Source organism: Cupressus sempervirens, chromosome 8, assembly GCF_028749045.1.
Source record: "Cupressus sempervirens isolate cs-2001-9-10 chromosome 8, ASM2874904v1, whole genome shotgun sequence".
Classification (NCBI taxonomy): Eukaryota; Viridiplantae; Streptophyta; class Pinopsida; order Cupressales; family Cupressaceae; genus Cupressus; species Cupressus sempervirens.
This window is the reverse complement of record NC_143125.1, coordinates 843,332,654-843,352,378: the sequence shown is the minus strand read 5'-3', so window position 1 is coordinate 843,352,378 and position 19,725 is coordinate 843,332,654. Positions and strand designations below refer to the sequence as shown.

The window sequence follows — 19,725 nt, the reverse complement described above, 5'->3', positions numbered from 1 at the left end:
TTTTGTTTGGACCATGATGCGTCACACACCAAGTTGGATGCCAAGAGTCAGAAACTCATACTTGTTGGATACACTAGTCTTGGCAAAGCCTCCCGCTTGATTGATGTTGAGACATCTTGTCTCATCTATAGTCGTGATGTAGTCTTTGATGAGCAACGGGAACCATTCATGCCTGTTTCTCTTGTTCCTGATCCAACGGACCAGCCTATGAAGGCTTATGATTTGGGAGTTAGGCTTCCATTAGGTCCACCTATGGAAGGGCTCCAGTGGCTCCCGCAGCTCCAGTTATACCAGTGATCCCTGTAGAGCCACCTCCAGCTTCTCTTGCAGGATCACCTCGATTTGTAGATGCTTCACTTGAGTTTGATCCAGATTCTTTTGATGAGGAACTTGTCACCAAGCATCTCCTGATACTAATGTTGGTTGTTCTCTCTGACCTAAGTGGTGGGCTAAAATACTTGTTGATCTTCATGATGATGAGCCCATTGATGGGAGAACTACTTGGAAAAAAGAGCAAACCTATAGAGTCTATTAACTTTTCTCTCATGGCCAACATTCACAGTGTGTTTGAACCTCAAACATATTCTGAGGCTAAAGGAATTCCAGAGTAGGAACAGGCCAAGACATCTGAACACCAGAGCCTACTGAAGAACAACACCTGGGTCCTTTATGATCTTCCACTAGGGAAGAAACCCATTAGCTGCAAATGGGTTTACAAAATCAAATACAAATCTAACGGTACTTTGGATAAGTACAAAGCTCGTTTAGTTCTGAAGGGCTTTTTTGAGCGTCAGGGCATTGATTATGAGGAGACCTTTGCTCCTACTTCAAAGATGAGCACCATCGGATTAGTCCTAGCCATGGAAACATAGTTTGGTTGGAAGGTCCATCAGATGGACGTCAAGAGTGCTTTCCTGAATGGTGATTTTCATGAAGCTCTACATGACACAACCTCCTAGTTTCAAAGTTGTTGGTAAAGACCATCAGGTTCTCAGATTGGTGAAAGCTCTCTATGGCTTGAAGCAGGCCTCTTGGGCATGGTACATAAAAATTGATAAGTACCTCAGTGATCAAGGCTTCCAGAGGAGTTCTTTAGACTCAAATTTGTACATCAAGACTATTGACTGTGACATCATCCTTCTAGTTATTTATGTGTATGATTTGATCATCATTGGCAGTTCAACATGTTTGATTTAGGGAATCAAACAGAATTTATGCTAGTCTTTTGATATGATTGACCTTGGGCTCATGCATTATTGCCTAAGTGTTGAGGTTTGACAATAGTCTTCTGGTATATTCATCTCTCAGTCCAAATATGCCAAGGCCCTATTAGACAAATTCCGTATGCAAGATTGTAAGCATGCATCTACATCTATGGAGAAAGGTCTCAAGTTATCCGCAAAGTCTGATTCTCCTTTTGTTGATGATACTACATATAAGCAACTCGTAGGCAGCCTCATCCACCTCTCTGCTACCAGGCCTGGTATCAGCTTCACAGTCAGCTATATCTCATGCTTTATGATAGCTCCTAAGGCTGATCGTTGGATGGCAGCAAAGCCTATGCTTCGTTATGTGAAGGGCACTTCAGATTATGGACTTCTGTACTCTCGAAGTTCTAATCCTAGACTCAGTGGGTTCATAGATTCAGATTGGGTAGGCTCTATTAATGATAAAAAGCATAGTTACACCACCCTAGGGGACGGGGGGACGGCGAAACGGGGGGACAAGTTTCCGGGACGGGGGGACAGAGGGGCCTTAATTTGGGGACGGCGGGGGGACAGTGGGGGGACGGCGGTAGGGGACAAGAGGGGTGTATATATCTATGCATATGGTATTTAAAAATGTTAGTTATGAAAATATGTATTGCAATATAGGATGTAAAGATGTAAAAGAGTGAATACTTGAAACATTGCATTGAATTGGAACATCGAACATTAAACATAAATAGTTGAATTTGCAAATAGTGAATAGTAGGATGTCCCCCATCCTCGGTGGAGGTGGTGGAATCTAGTGGCACCGCTGGGGACGGGGAGACGGAGTCCCCAAGTCTCCGGTGCGTTGAAGTCTCCGAGACGTCGGGCAAAAAGGGGGGGGACGCGTCCCCGTGTTACTATGATAAAAAGTTAACTTTTGGATATGTGTTTAGTTTGGGATCTAGTGCAATCACATGGACCAGTAAGAAGCAACAGGCAGTTTCTCTCTCCTCTATAGAGGCCGAATATAGAGGGACTGTTAAGGCAGGATGTAAAGGTGTTTGGCTTTGTCGGATGCTTGGGGATATGCAAATGTCATCAACTGAACCAACTACTTTGTTTGTTGATAATGAAGGCGTCATCAAGTTAGCCTGAAATCTAGTCTTCTGTGAACGAACCAATCATGTGGATGTTCATTGTCACTAGATACGATAGCTGGTTGAAGACGTGACAATTGATTTGCAGTATGTTCCTACCACAAATCAGACTGTAGACATTCTCACCAAGCCTCTTGGTTCTGATAAGTTTGTCAAATTCAAAGGACAACTTGGTGTTGTAGATAGATTAACCATTAAGGGAGGGTATTACGATAATAGATAATCGTCTATTATTAGTTAATGGTAATCTATTGTAAATATTTAGTTAGCTTTAGTTAGCTGTAGCTTTTTTAGCTTTCTTTTAGCATATTACTATTCTTTACAATTGTTTCTTAAGGAAACATCATTCCATTCTTTTGTATATAATGTCCTCTCGGTCTTTGTTAATACAAGCAAGTATTTTACCAATTACTTCATAATAAATATTGCTAGTTGTTCAACTTGTTGAGGGCAAAAAGTCATTCCTTCAAGCTCTTAGTCTTATAAGACGACTTTTGAAAACAATGCATGAGCTTGGCGCTATACTCTCAGTTGGGTTCATTGCTTCTTCCCATATATCAATTGGAATGGTTTATGTCCTTTGTGATCTTGTAAGTTGTATTACAGGCCCATAGTACAACTGGAAGTCTCTCTTCCCAGTCCTCATATTCAACCTCCAATGACTTATAAATGATAGAGATGAGTACCTTGTCTATTGACTTTGCGTGGCAATTCACTCTTGGATAATCCACACTAGACAGGTTGTGGAAGATTCTCAATTCCATCATTATTAGTCAGATGACATGGTTGGGTGTACATTCATTTTACTTGTCATTTGAATAGGAATTCCATGCTGTAACTATTTACATGAATGAACCTGGTTGTATTGATGGTTGTGTCACTTTATATTGCCCGTGTCACCTCCTACATCTTAAGGTACTCTTAATAGCTACCACTATGTATTGAAATCTATATATTTGACTAACATGCAATGACCCAATGAAACCTAACACCCATCTCTTAAAGATTTCCTGCATTTGTGAGGAATTGCATAAACTCTCTTTGCAGCAGTTTGTCGGCTCTTTGGTAGGTATCGTATTTTACCATAAACCCATGCATTTGTGTGTACTAATGGCCTTAACAACTCTACAATTAGGACTTTACGTGTTTTGGCATTTTGGTCCATGTGGCCTTCAGCCAAACCTTTGTATGCTTACTTCAATACTGCTAACACCTATTCTTGCTTGATGCGTCTTTGTAGCACTTTATTCATACCCATCTTATATAGTTACTCATTTATAAATTAGAAGGTTTTGCTCTTGAGGGCTAGTTTCCTTCTATTGTTTGGTGGCATCTCATTTGGAAAGGTAGAAGTGGACAGGTACTCCTCGATGCCCTTGTATCATGGGTTAATGGTACAAGGTGAAATAAGTGAGCATTCAAGAAGTTCTTATTTATAATGTTAAGGAGTTCCCTGCACATGATATGTGATAGCTGGCCAGCAATAACATGTCTCCTTCCTAGTCGTAGAATAATTATGAAAAAGAATTCTTTAGTCATCTATTTACCCACCCTTGAATGATTTGCTTATTTACATGAAGAGAATTTTAATTTATGCATGGAGTACACCATTCCCTCAGCCTTCCTTTTGGTTTCACTATAGCTTTTCTTCATCTGATGAAGAACACTAGGTAATCTAGTCCTTGTGATCCCACTTGTGCAAGGTAGTATTGATGCATAATTTGAGGCATCCACATGTATGTAGAACTCTATGTTTCCAGTTATGGTATGCTAGGATGGGTGTGCTAACTAGTAATTGACTTTGTGCTTGCTCATCCCTCACGTGAATGGTTGCCCTTTCCTCATCAACATATCTAGGGTGTAAGAGATCTGAACCAAGTTCTTTACCAAGTAATATTCTTTGGTGCCTTCACTTGTATGATGACCCCCACCTTGTCTGGGTTAGTCCTTAATCCTACCTTATAGACTATATGATCGAGTAACTTACTTTGGGGTCTGCATTTTTGTGGGTTTAGTGTGAACCTTGCCATTTGATGCCTGGCCATGCACTGTTGTTAGGTGAATGTCTTGCACGCTGTATTTTTAGGAGTCATCCAAGAAAGCTTTGAAATTCCTCACCAACGTAGTATGATTTGTTGGAAAGTTTATGGGGCATTGCATAAGATGAATGGCTGTCAATTTCCTCTAGTATGGTGTCGCTAAATGGTGTTCGCAATGCAATTTGATTGTTATTGGATTCAAGTTGATGGGGACACAACCCAAGAACAAAATGGACACAACAGAAAAGGGAAATTGTATTAATTGAAAAATAAGCTAGTACATTCAGTACAGAGAAAATAAACTTCAAAACATGCCCTAAGGGCTTACAATAGCATAAATGTAGAGATAATTTCTCCTTTCAGTACCTCCTCTCAAACTCCACTCCGAACTGCCTTTTACAATGCCAGAAATCTCCTTAAATAGACCCCGGAGGGTTAAGGACTAGGAGTACATTCTAGAAAGTGCTAGTAGGCATCCACCGACCAAATAGAAGGTTCCAAAAGCTGCGTTAGAAGTCGGCACAAATCTAGAAGAATCCAAAAACGGTAACCGAACTTCCAGGAGGCATAACTTTTGAACCGTAGCTCCGATTGACGAACTGTTTACATTTTCGGAAAGCTTTCGAAGTGCTCTATAGCCCAATGGACGAACTTCGCTCGTCCCTCATTTTTCGGCCCTTTTCGAAGTCATTTAATGCCCCTAACCTGACTTTGAAGCATTCTTAGGAGGTCTCCACAACCTGAAAAACTGTAATAACTTTCAAACCGTGGGGCCTTTTGACCTGAGTCTTTTTCTGGAATGCTCTAAATTACAATTACATTCATCTAGCCAATTTACAACTCCTAGTTCACCAAAATGATGGCTCAATTACATACTCTTATTTTTTCGGGATTTACACGAACACTGATAGTGGAACTGTGAGAGTTGGAACCTTTATTTGACCCAAATGGGTATCCAAAAATGAAAACACATGAAACAGAAACTAAGTCTAAGTATAGTTTTTTGGGTGACACAGGATTGCCCTTATACCTCTGGATGCTCCTGCATCACAAGCACCTGAATTCCACACAAGTTCTGATTTGGTTTGCCTCTTTCTTGAAAGAATTTACAATTGGCGAGACCCACTTGCTCGTGTCTACTTTGAATTTTATGCTTGCCTCTAGCATATTCCCAATCTCTTGTTGTACCTTGGCTGGCATAGTTTTTGTTCGTTCAATAGGGTCTCCTCTGTACTAGGTTTGGAGGATATAATATTTTGAGGATATTAGGCTGATCATAGTGTACAATTGCACACTTACCCTGAATCCTCCATGCAGACAAGTTCTACCACTTCATCCCTCTTTACCCCAATAATTGCACGCATATTATGGATCCTCCATGCAAACAAGTTCTACCCCTTTGTCTGTCCATCTTTACTCCTATATCTCTTTCTACCAACAAATATCCTCTGACAAGTTTGACTGGATGCTAAAATTAATGCATATTATGGATCCTCCATGCAAACAAGCTCTACCCCTTTGTCTGTCCATCTTTACAAGTTTGACTGGAGGATAATTAAAGCAGGGCCCAAATAACCAACTGTGCCTGTAAAGGAAAAACTATTAGGTATGCCATCTTACTAGAAGATGGCACTGCTAGTGCACATGAAAGCCATGTGCCTGAAGGAAAACACCTGTTGTCATGATGGAGAAGATTTGGCACCTAATAATCTTTCTTCTGCCATCTCAAACCTTTCTTTTTCCAGCCACACTTTCACATATGGAACTTTGTCTTGTAGCAGCTGTTACATTATCATTCTTTGTCATGTTCCCTTATCATTTTTGGTATGGAGACAACAGGAGCCATCATGTATTTTCTTTTCTGAATAGTATAGTTGGAAATTTGGTAAGATGTGTGTATAATAACAAGAAGGCATTGAAAATGACACAATTCCACAATACTATATCACTTGCTTGTTCCTGGCATGTAGGACCTGAATTGTGGCTAGGATACCAATGTGCAGGGTTTTGGCCCTGAGGCAGAAGCGGACCTGGGTGCTCTGTGGATGCCATCTGGAAGTGCATCCTATGTGCCACGGCCGGTTATGAAACCAGTCCATGCTTCAATATCTCTGCCAACTCATAAGCAAATAGACCAAAAGCTAGCTACAGGAAAAATTCACCGAACTACCATATACTAATTTTTCTCTGTTCTGCAACTTAGAAGTTCTGATTTGAAGCCAGCAACGTAAAAACTCAAAAGACTTTAGATGATATAGTTAAACCTCAGGCCACCATTAAGGTGTGCTCTGACCTGCACAAATACTATTGATAACCATTGCTGGAGATGTATTGCTTACTTGTCTCACACCAAAAAGAAAGTTCATGGCTTGTATGCAAGTTGAAACTCTAAGCACAAAATCTGAAAAACAAAGGGATAATCATGCCAAGAAAGATATGTCAAACGAAGCTGTTAAATCCTCTAAACTCTACACCAAACTGCCACTGAAAGAAACTACACAAAGATAACTCAATTCCGAATGCGTTGTGAATATACCATTAAGATAACTCCAACAAATAGGAGCCAAGGTAGATCTTTTGCTACTGGAATTAATCTTCTTCTAGAGGGATTTAGTCCACAGTAAGTACAATCTCTAGAAACCACGCAGGGTTTTACTTCTCATGAGAGAGAAATATCAGATAATGAACTCAACATTTTCCAAATGAGCTCTCAAATACCTTTTTATAAGCTCCTCCAATTCCAATGCCCTAATTAGGGTTTTGAACTTTTTTATTTAATTTTAAATTCACATGTCTCCTTGGATTGGTGCTACTTCAAAAGGCACTTAATTTGACAATTTAAAATCATAGGCATCTTTTAAAATTGAATAAGATTAACTTAAATAGTTTAATGTCTGTAAAATTAAATAACATTAACTTAAATAATTTAATGTTATTTGAATATTTGTGAACTATCAGATAACCTGATGAATGGTATTGGACCATTGGTGAAGTATCATACTATCAAATGATTTAATTTTGTATATTTTTGCTTTCTTTGCATATATATATATATGACTCATCCAAATATATCCTCATCCCCCCAAAAAATTCACACATCTGTGCACCCGATTCTTGCATCCGCACCCAAATTGGCAACTTAGAATTGTGGGAGTCTAGCTGGAAGTGATCAGGGTGCTGCAATATCTAATCAAACATTTATCTTTCTAATGCTTTTTATGTGTGGTGAAGGATTTCCAAATTGCTGATACTCTTTAGCATTCACTTCCATTAACTTATAATGCTAGATGTTAATGTGTGCATGGCCAATTTTGGTATAATCGTACTACAGATTTTTTCCCTCATTAAAATACTTGGGAAAGCTTGTTGCATATTTATAACTATGTTTGATTTTTTTTTTATTGTAGTATTTGAATTTGAACATTTTGATATAAATATTCTGATTCTGCAGGGACCGACAGTGGGCGATGTTGATGGTGATGGACATACAGATGTGGTAATTCCAACTATTTCTGGTAACATTTATGTTCTCAATGGAAAGGATGGGTCATATGTAAAGCCATTTCCCTATCGCACTCATGGGAGGATTATGAGTCCAGTTCTTCTGGTTGACCTAAGCAAGCGTGGAGAAAAGAAACAAGGGTTGACTCTAGCTTCAACATCATTCGATGGTTACTTCTATCTTATTGACGGCCAAACTGGTTGTGCAGATGTAACTGATATTGGAGAGACATCGTATGTTACCCGACTTTAAAAGATCAGACATTGAGAGAATATTTCAGTGACTCGGCCCTCTCTGAACCAGTTCTTACATCTTTGTTGTATTGTTGCAGTTATTCCATGGTTCTTGCAGATAATGTTGATGGAGGTGATGATCTTGATCTTATTGTATCAACCATGAATGGCAACGTATTTTGCTTTTCAACTCCCGCCCCACATCATCCACTAAAGGTATGTGAATGAAATGTGGTATCTGTTCAAAATGCTTTTTTAATGACCTGATTTCCTGACTTTTCTTTGTTGGGAGCATAGTGCAACTTGTTGCATTGCTAGCTACCTTGTTGAACAAATTTTCACTATGTGATGATGAAAGTGTATAGGCTTAGCTAGAGCGGAACATATTTTATAAAAGTAACTATGAAAAATACCATAAACTAGAAACATATTTCTAGCCACAGAAAGAGGAATGACGATCTAACAAATTAGCAAGCAGTTAACCTTTCATCATACAATTTTTTTTTCTGTGGCAATTCAAGGCTTAGGTTATGTGACAGGGGGAGCATCTGAAGTCGAAGACTCCTAGTCCATCCAGGAAATGATATTATATAGCACAAATTTGTCAGAGGAAATATCTTCCGAAAGCTGACAGAAATTAAAAATTGAAAGGTTCTACCATTTTACATTTAACATGCATTTAAGGGTGGGGAGGGTGAACTCTTATTTTTAATTACTAAGCGAGGTAAGTGAGGCAATCTCCTATTTTATTAAATTGAATAATGATCTTACATTCTGAACAGTGCATAAAGCCCACAGATATAAATAGAGCAAGACTTAGAACTAGATAGTTGACCACATACCTGTCAAAACTGTACAAAAATATTTCAGGAAACCGTTAACAATATGCCCAAACAAACAAAATAGGCTGTTGCAATTCATAACGAGAACCTAGTTTTTGATATTCACAGAGGCTGTGCCTGACCTGCTGGAAACTCCAAAACTGCCACGTGGACCATCAACATGTAGGGTAGGAAGGACCAGTGTTTGACTAAATACAGAAGAACTCTTGCTGCTTTGTAGTAATGTGAAAACTCTTGCACTTTGTTAAATCCACATCCAAATGAAGACTGTACTTTACTTGAATAGAACAAGCCACAATTATTTTCATCACAGATTTTTTCTTTACCAAAGGTAGGAAATTGGATCGGCAATATGGGAGTGTACCCCATTCTTCATATTCATTTCAATAAAGTCTAGCCCCATTATCTCTTTGATGGCAGATTCAACCAAGTTGCGCTGTATCCCAATAAACTTTTTTTCAGCCTTGTCCTGGTGATGTGTTCTTGAACGTTATCTCATGCTTCTCTGCATTTAAGAAAGGAACAATACGATGACGTGTTTAGAGAAAGCCCATTCAGAGACAGAAAGTTGAGGCAAATCTGATGTCAAATCAAGTCACTGGGAAGAATTATATCTTGAGATTCAAGGGAATTTCAGTGATTTCTTTTTGTGTCACATGGTTTAATAAATCTCATCTACTTACCAAAGCATTATGACAGTTATGTAAGGTCCTTTGCCATGAATCAGTAATTGTGAAAGATTAAACTTGAAAGATAGTTCCTATCTTCCTGAAAAGACCTTTTAAGAATCCACGGAATCCATTGCGACAATATCATTGATACACACCTTGATTTGCTAAAAAACCAGCAATAGGATTTGCTTCTATGTAGGAATGCTGAATATAGAACATGTGTTAATGTTAGCATCCGGTCAAACTTGTCAGAGGATATTTGTTGATTTTCTAGTTAGGGGAGAGTCATATTTTATGGCATTTAATAACAATCATTGAATCCCCTTTAATAAATATTTTCTTAGAGTTGCATCATGAAGCCATTTGGAGACCTTGGGCAAAGGTCTAGGTGTTGTCTATATTGTTTGTTCCATCCTATAGCTTCTTCTAGGCTGCCAAAAACATTTCTGTTTGGAAGGGCTGTGATTTTTTCCCAGGGATCTCGTTTGATATTATTATATTAATTAGTTATTGAAGTAGTGAAGAGCAGTTACACTTTTTCACAAAAGCGGCTATAAAATAGATAGCCCAGGTCTGTTAGAATATGAAGTTGATGTTTTTTTTTTGCATTAATGGTTATCATTGATGTCAACATATCCAATCCATGGTTGTGGTTCACCTATAATTTGATGTGTGTCATTTTAACAGAATAAGGCAGAGGGGCTCACCAAATTTGGATTTGTTTTCAGAGGCGAGAGAATGCTTATCTCTTTTTGCCCTTTTAGTTGGGGTTGGGTTTGGACTTGCCAAGATTTCAGTAAAATATGTCCCAAGAGGAAATTTTCTTACGTTTGTGAATTTTGTTTTTTGTGTGAGACTAAAATACTTCAAAGTTTGGTAAGGATTTTGGACAAGTTGTGAGGGCTTGTTTGGAAAATGTCTTCAGTTTTGTTCCTCTTAACTGTACTAAATCACCATCAATAGACTCAAGTTCCAAAGATTGGAAAGTAAAGGTTTAGATTTTGAATTGGACAACCCTTACAAAATTGCTAAAGACTATTAGGTTGAGCCTTACCCCAAGTAAGCCTAGAATATAATCAAATCCAACACTTATTCAATTAGTGGAGGAGATTACGGGCCAAATGTTCCGAAGTATGTAGACACAAGGGGTAGCAAGAAGGTCCTCTGAAGCCACATTTGTTCCTTTGAAGTCACATTTGTTAAGTACAATTTTCTTGTGAGTAGTCATTGAGATAAAAATACTTGTCTTTGGGTGGCTAGTCTTGTTCCAAACAGTATAGGACAGCTAAGAAGACACAAAGGAACAGTTTTCCAGTAAGATGTAACCAAGCAGCAGAAGCCCAGCATTGACACAGTCCAATGAATTATGTCATATTCTAGGCTGAAATGAATCTTTTGGCATTCAAGATAAGATCTGAGAATTTATTTCCACTCAATAGCATAAAAACATGGCTAAGAATTGCGGTTTCCATATTCAGTGATTTTATGATCCCATAAAGTAGAGAGTACTTGCATTGACTCCATGAGACAGGGAAAGTCTTCCAAGGGGGCATAACCATTCCATTAGTCTTTCTAGAAGTCAGCCAAACAACCATTTTTTGATTTCGCGTGAAATATGATCATTGATCATTGGGTGACATGTAGGTGTGGAATTCCTTATGTGAATGCCCTTGTAGGGACTTGCAATTAATAATTCTAGAGGACATGTCTCATCTAGGCATTATGTTTTGGCCCTGGGCTGGGTGAACATCTCCCAAATTATAGCTTTTTCAAGAGTTTGGTACCAGTCTGATCTTGTAATAAGCCCCCGTGATTTTTTATAATTGAAAGTTTTGCTTATTTTGATGATTATGTTTGGTTTTCTGTTTTCATTTACCATTCACGATCATTTGATGAACATATTGTGTAGCAAAAATAGGACAAACCAAAGTGCATTGAAAAATCTTTCCCTGTAACTTTCTTGTTAATGCCAAAATACTTACAATTTGAAACCAAAATTGAAATACAAGTTGCAGACCTGGAACCTAAGTCATAGGGTTCGCCGAATTTTTGGCTTTAGGTTCAAAATTCGGTGAACCCATAAAAAAAAAAAGTGTAAAAATTTGCTCAAAATTCATCTGCAACTCATCAACGTTTTTGGACTTCTGAAATTGTGGACTCTGCAAATGGTGGACTTCTGCAAATCACGGACGGCGGCTGCCTCTGCAATCCTGACGTCCGTCATTTCTGTGACTTCTGCAACTCCGGTCGTTATTTCTATGTTTGCACTTTTGACTCCTTCTGTCATTTCTGCATTTTGATAAGAGGAATGTCTGTCAGTCTGTAATGCTGACGACCACCAAGTTATAAACAAGCAAGATTTTTATTGTGTTTTTAGAGTCGAGGATTTTATGTTTTAGTTTGAATATAATTTATTTTAATTTATGTTAGTATATTTTGCTATATATATTTACAATATTAAAATTTTATACAACTAAAATATTCTCATTTATGTTATTGTATTTTATTAATTTATGTCTACTATTATTCACTTAAATTTATAATTAATAATTTATTTCCTTATCAATATTAAAATGTTACAATTAATTTTTTTATAATGAAACTCAAACATATAATATTAAATGACATATATTTATATTTTTTTGAAAATTACACAAGGTGAATTTAATGTCGTTTTTATTTTTATTTTTTTGACTTGTCAAACTTCATAGTTGTTGAACTTGAACTCGAACTCAAATCTTGTGACTTAGCCTGGAACAATGCCAAAGAGAGTTTTCCAGTCAAGCAGAGAGCTGCACATCATTACTTTATGCTTCATACATGCCTCTGAATGGCAGGCCCAAGTTTGTTCTCCCAGTAACCATTCATCCCACGAAGGTACCAAATTGAAAGTTTAAAATATAATATTAAATGACATATATTTATATTTTTTTGAAAATTACACAAGGTGAATTTAATGTCGTCTTTTTTTTGATTTTTTTGACTCGTTGAACTTCATGGTTGTCGAACCCAAACTCGAACCCAAACCTTGTGACTTAGCCTAGAACAATGCCAAAGAGAGTTTTCCAGTCGAGCAGAGAGCTGCACATCATTACTTTATGCTTCATACATGCCTCTGAATGGCAGGCCCAAGTTTGTTCTTCCAGTAGCCATTCATCCCACGGAGGTACCAAATTGAAAATTTAAATGTGCAAGAATCCTCCAATCTCTCCAAGATCTGAAATTATACTCAGGAAAATTCTGCACCTCGGAAAATGATGCTGGACACTAAGGGTGATTTGGAAAATTGTTTATTTAATACTGTTTCAACTCCAATCTGCAAGTAAACAACCAAACTCTCTTCCCAGCTAATAATCCAAAAATCAACAGCACACACCAAAACACTAATAATCCAATCAGAAAACCTTCTAAATCACCATTTCCATTACCACTTACATCATCAAAACTCGGCAAACCCAAAATATTTTGACTGAAACCAATAACCACCTTGGGTGGATCTTTCACCACTGAAACCACACAAATTATTTGATGCTTGTTCTTACGGCTATCATGATACTTTATGAGAGAGCTTTGTGTCGTCTTAAGACCTCTAGAGGATTCTGTGATTGCATTAGGGGAACCATTGAGGTTTGTAACAACCCAATTTTCCGGATCTTAATTAACAACTAACATACTCAAAGAAATACAATTGTCACTTCATCATCATAGGAAGTCAGTTAAATCAGTTTTGTTTATATGGAAGGGATTGACGGATAAAATCACTTAAACAAAATTTCTTAACTAAAAACTTGAAACACTATCAAATGAAATTACTACAGAAATTGAAATCCACATACCATGGAAATAGAGGTCGAATTGAAAACTAGGGATGCTTCTACAACCACCTAGGTTAGTCCACAAATACCTCTATAACAATATCACGAAACGACTTCTATCCAACATTGTTAAATCAAAATCAAATGACGATTATCATTAAATACCACTATACAAAATTAGGGCATCACTTACCACTATAATCATTAGGGCATCGATTAACATTGGAATTTTTTTAGGGCTTCTGATACCACTGTTTCAAATAGGGCCCGATACCACGGATTCAATTAGGGCTCCCGATCCCACTGTATCATTTAGGGTTCTAGTCATCACTCAATCAATTTTAGATTCCTTTCCTTCCGATTACTTAACTATGACGGTAAGTCAAGATTAGAAATTATACTTATATTCGATATTCATATAAATGAAAACAATCCATAAATCTTCCTCTTGCATCTAGGTGTAATGATGAAATAACTCAATTAATCTTACGTTCTTGCATATTAATCAAAAAAATAATAATACTTGTTTCCGACAACCAATTGAATGCATGACTTAACTTTGTTCGATGCACGTCTGGTAACTTATGGAGAGGTGAAACATTGTCAAGGGCTTGACCACCCAACCTCGGACCAAACCTTATCCCCACACGATCTCTAATGAGGAAGGCCCTCCCTACCCGGAATAGACAGGGTCATTTTGCCATCCACTGGGTTTCTTGGTATCTAGGCACAACTCTCGACTCGACAGTAGGATAATACAATAATAGGATTATGCATGAGCTATTAAGGTTTTTCATAATAAACATGTATATGTCATAACTGATTATTGGTTTCATGTTATTGCAGATTCCTTTCTCTCACCTCATCACCCATTTTCTTGGCTACACAGCCGGGTGAGTCCTAGGTGTTCGAAATTCTCAGAACAATTGGTTCTGCCAATTACATGCATCCAACATTTTACTATCTGTGATTACATGATCATGTTCTTTAGAGATTCCAGAATTTTTGATTATTTAATTTTAATATTCATCGATAAATGATTATGGATCCATACTATGTTTATCTTGGCTTCAACAAAAAGATTCATAATACTTGTCTTTTGTAAGAGAAAAGAAACATTTCATATTCTCAGCCAATGCGTTCTGCTCAAGTTGGGCATATGGCTTCACAAAGGATTCTTGTTACTTGTGAATTATTTACTGGTTCTTGTTGAAGGTGTTGTCTCTTAGCTCAGAGACGTATGGAAAATGCATCTGTATAAATTTGCATTGAAGAGAATTCTTTCTAAACAAAGTTCTAATAGGAAAAACAATATTCTTATTAGAATCCAACAGTTACGACAATATAGAATTGATGGCACAATGTAAAGGAAGTAAAACAAAACAAGACATATATGTATGATAATCAAGACGACATCATTGACTATTTGGAATATGACTGCAGACTGTATCCATGCCTTCATCCATTGAAAGTATATGCAGCCATTAGAACTGGAGTAGCAACTTCAGACTATCTACGCATAAACAAAGATATCAAAAGAAAACCATCGAACAAGGAGTTATATCATGCCAAAGACTAAAGAAACTTAATTGGTACTTGAAGTATCAGAAGATTAGTGACATCGCAAAAGCTTAAGGGAGGACGTAGGTCAATATATGCAGCATACAAATATGAGAATGGCTTACTGCTTATTATCGTCGATTCACATAGTTATTTAAGTATCGACAATTATCATTAGAATTCATAGATGGTGTTTAATCATATAGATCTTCAGAAGAACTCTAAGTAAAGGTAAGAGACCAACAACATGAATGTAAATTAATCTTAGTCTAAAATGCATAGCCGGCTACAGTTGGTCATAAAAAATCTATGAAAAAAGTTATGAAAATCATATTTCACATTTTTCTCAGCTCTAACAATATGCAGCTGATAGCAAACAAAGAAGCAACTATGAAATTCGAAAGTATATGTTATATTTCTTTTCAGCTCTAACAGGTGTAGCTGATTGTAATCGGTCTTAAACTTAGAGAATGAAGGAATTATGAAATGCTAAAGTTTATATTATAATCAGCCGGCTGCTCTGTGTCTTACATTCAAGAATATTAAATAAATAAAACATCGGAAGCATCTCATAACTTGGTTATTGATGGCCTTGGCTTGTATTTGATACCCACACGTATTCCTGCCGGAACTCTTGCTCGACTCAATTTGAGACACACAATCTCGAATCAGGTTGAATATGGTTAATGCAAAGAATGGTGGTAATAGGAAATCTCGGAACTCAGCTTGTTGTAAGCATACATATGGAAATGATAATAGATAAAGGCAAGGCTGTGTGTCTTGTGATGCCCGACTTGATTATGGAAGTTGTAAGAAATGGTGGAAATAAGATAGTACAATATATAACTCGGTCTGAAAAATCGTAGCAGAAAGAGATGCAAGCTGAGGTCTAATCTGACCTGACTCCCATCACGACTTCTCTTAAGGAGCTAACCGTGACGTTCCAACTCCCATTGGTTAAAAAAAAAAAGAAATCCATTCGAATTCCCAAGATGACCATTTGAATACATCATAAACCTAAAGATAAGAGAAATAAAAAGGTTGGAAGAGAAGTTGGAAAGATTATAAAACAATTCGAATTGCCGAAAATCAAATTAATCATGCCAAGCGTTAATTGATTCAAAGCAAGAATATAAAAAAGAAAGAATAGAGTTGGAAGATTATAATTTGAAAATTATAATAATTCAAATGTTATTATAATTAGATTATTATTATAATCTTATATGTAGATGTAACATCACTTTATTAATTATTAAATTATAATGGTGCCAAATCATTTTTATATTACATGCACGTTTATAAATATTTATTAAAATAATATGATGAAAGACAAACTAAAATCCTTTGAGATACATTTTATATTTTGACCCAATTATTTTAATTAAATTATTTATTTAAATAACTCATTTGGGTCTCGCAGCTATATCCTATTTCAAGTCGCCAGGTCCTCAACCCATTTACTCAGTGATGGTGATGCTCCTGCCTAATTTTTTTCTGACAATGCTTCCCCACCACTAACATGCTCCCTACAAGGAAACTCTCCACATTTAAATTATATTATCATAATAAATTATTTAAATACTCACAATAGTTAACCATCTTCTTAATTCCATGAATTTGTGATTAACGATCAACTAACATGTTATCTTCACTTGAAATCATAACGACTAACTATCTTACCATTTCGCCATATTATAACAAATTAAACTGCCAACTGACTTCATGTGAACCTCAACGGCTATATTTTAAATTAGGTCAAAAATTGGGATGTAACAAGGTTAAGTAGGGATACCCGTTGTCTGCTACTCTACTTGGGATTTATATTGATGAGCTTGAGGGGTTTCTTGAGGAGCACTCTCAGGATGGGAATGATTGCATGCTCTACTAGATTTTGATTTCTATTTTGCTATTGTTGATGATAGTGTTCTTTTTGCTTCCTTCCTTGAGGGCTTACGTAGACAACTTGGTAGTTTTTCTGCCTTTTATAACTTGTGACCATTGACTGCCAATTTGGGGAACATGAAGGCGATGGGTTTCAATTGTTTGAAGACTTCTCACTTGCATTTTTTCTTTAGAGGTCTAGAGTTGGAGATCTCTTCCTGCACTTATTTGGGTTAAGTTTTTTTGGTCCCTATTTCAGTTCGAGACTTACCATCCAACCTTGCCTATTTAGAGGGCTCAGTAGACTTCAGGACCATTCACTCTAGCATTAGTGCCTTTTAGTTCACTATCCTGTCGACTTATCACCTTTTTCTCCAAGTTTTAGTCAAGACATAGTACAAAGAGTTAGATTGGTCCTCCTCCTTCCAATTTATTCTATGTCCATGAGACCATAGAGGAGCTATCTTCAATAACGACTTTTCTCTTCTTCCTCTTCTAGGAAATCTCAGAGACACTCCATGCACCCTACCAATGCCTTGTCTTTTCCTGTTGTTTTGGGGTTCTTCTCTGCTGTTCAGATTCTATTGTTGGGTTTCAGGGGTCTTTTTGTGGATCCCTTGCCCCTCTGCTTTTCTTTGTTGTTGCTTGCTTGCTTGGGTTGTTTTTCTTCAGGTGTGGTTTAGCGTCCTTGCTTTGGGCTGGCCTTTTATTCTTTCTACAATAGTCCCTTTGACACATTGTGGTCTTTTGTTGTACATTAATAAATTTAACTTATCTCTCATAACTTTTACTCAAAGATTCCTCCTTTTTGAAGCTCAATAAATACTAAGCACCTCTAGTTATGATGAAAACTAAGCTTGCTCACAAGCTGATAGGATTTTTAAACTATTCATTCAAATGGGTAAGTATTAGGGTAAACAAACTAACAAATAAGCCTCTCTCCATCGAATAAGCCTCTATGCATGTACTTGCATGTTGTTTTCATGTGGTGCTTGACCATGCAAAGCCTTGTGTTTTGCCTCTCTTAAAAATTCTGGTGGGTTTTCATAAATTATTTTCTCAAAAAAAAAAAAATTTTCTGATGGGTTTTCATTTTTTTTTCCCTAAAAAAATAAAAAGTCTTACGGGTCTCCATAAAATTTCCCTTAAAAATTTCTGATTTTCTAATTTGCAAAGTTGTGTGGGATTCCTTTGTGGGTTTGTAAGTTTTCCTCAAAAATTATCTGTTGGGTTTTACTGTTTTTCCTTAAAAAAACTACGAAGCTTTGTAATGTTGGGTTTTGATTGCTTTTTCACCACAAAAATCATGTTGGGTTTTGATTGATTTTTCACCTCAAAAATCATGTTGGGTTTTGATTGATTTTTCACCTCAAAAATCATGTTGGGTTCTAATTGATTTTTCACCTCAAAAATCATATTGGGTTTTGATTGTTTTTTCACCTCAAAAATCATGTTGGGTTTTGATACCACAAAAACCATGTCGGGTTTTGATTGATTTTTCACCTCAAAAATCATGGCTTTTTGCAATTTGTTTTGGAGCATTATGCTCATCTACAAAGTTTTGGAGCATTATCCGAAGTACCATCAGTAGTCTTCTCAATAGACATCCTCTGCACCAAATTCAGAAAAACATTCAATGCAACTATTGCCACAAGTTTAGGCACATGAAAGTTGAATGTTGGAAGCGCTTAGCTGCCCTATCTAAGCAATATGGTTTGCAGCCCACAACGAATAGTGCGGAGCCCCTCAAACTGACATAATCTGCCTTTTACGCTTTTTGACAGCTTGCTCTAGATAGATTAACCATTAAGGAAGGGTATTACGATAATAGATAGTTTCTATTATCTCTGTTTAGTATCTAATTGTTATCTATTGTAATCTTTTGTAAATATTAGAATCTTTCTAACATTTAGTTTTCTGTTTCTACAATAAAATGTTTCTATTCTTTTTGACTGCTTCTTAAGGAAACATCATTCAGTCTCTTGTATAAATTGATCTCTTAATTACTGTTAATAACAAGCAAATATTTTGCAATTACTTCACAATAATTTGCACATTCTCAACAATCCCAAAAAGAGCTCTCCAGATTCATTTCAACATCTTGTTATGTGGGGAAATTTACAATGAAAGAATGAAAGCCCAAATCCCAATATATATAGATTTGGAGGGAGAAGTTATTTTAAATTCAAGTTTCTCAAATATAATATTACATCAAATAAGGTCCTTGAAAGACTTGAAACAACTTGGTTTCCCAAGTCTAGGCATCCCGACTGGAGACATACTTTATTAAATATTAATCACTTAAGCTGCAAATTTACAATATTACAATCGTATTTTCAAAGATTTAAATGAGATATAAAACATTATTTTCCATCACCTTAGTTAACTTTGTTACAACAATGAAAGAGAGACACTTCACACTAAAGTGGAGATAGAACTGAAAAGTCACAGTAGCTGGAAACTCCTTTGTCTGTCCTCGGGTATGTGTATCCCCGTATCCTATTTGGAAATGTATATGATACAACCTGGATACACATTGAATATTGTTCCCTTGTGTGCCCAAAAAAAATGATTTTCCAACCGCGCCAAATACTATGTGATTTGATTTTCATATTTGACGTAAATCTTCCCAAATTTAATTTAAAAAAAACTCCAGCAATGCAATTGTTTGGCATAAACAGAACCTACACCAAATGAGAAAGACAATTTTTTTTTCTATATCACTGACCCATTCTTTTTGATTGTCTTCCATTGCAACACTACTATTTTTGCATATTATAAGTTTTAAATGAGATGTCTTATCCTTGCAGCTATATATGCCACAGCAGAAAT

At 36.6% G+C, this 19,725-nt stretch overlaps 1 protein-coding gene across 3 annotated transcripts in view; it reads left to right on the top strand.

Annotated features, from left to right (window-relative positions):
* DEX1 (defective in exine formation protein (DEX1)) overlaps window positions 1–19,725 on the top strand; it is a 126,650-nt gene that overhangs the window by 78,802 nt on the left and 28,123 nt on the right. For all 3 annotated transcript variants that reach the window (XM_089795554.1, XM_089795555.1, XM_089795556.1), the window contains exons 12-13: window positions 7,841–8,124; window positions 8,223–8,340. In XM_089795554.1, the coding sequence (XP_089651680.1) occupies window positions 7,841–8,124; window positions 8,223–8,340 (402 nt within the window). The remainder of the gene's footprint in view (window positions 1–7,840; window positions 8,125–8,222; window positions 8,341–19,725) is intronic.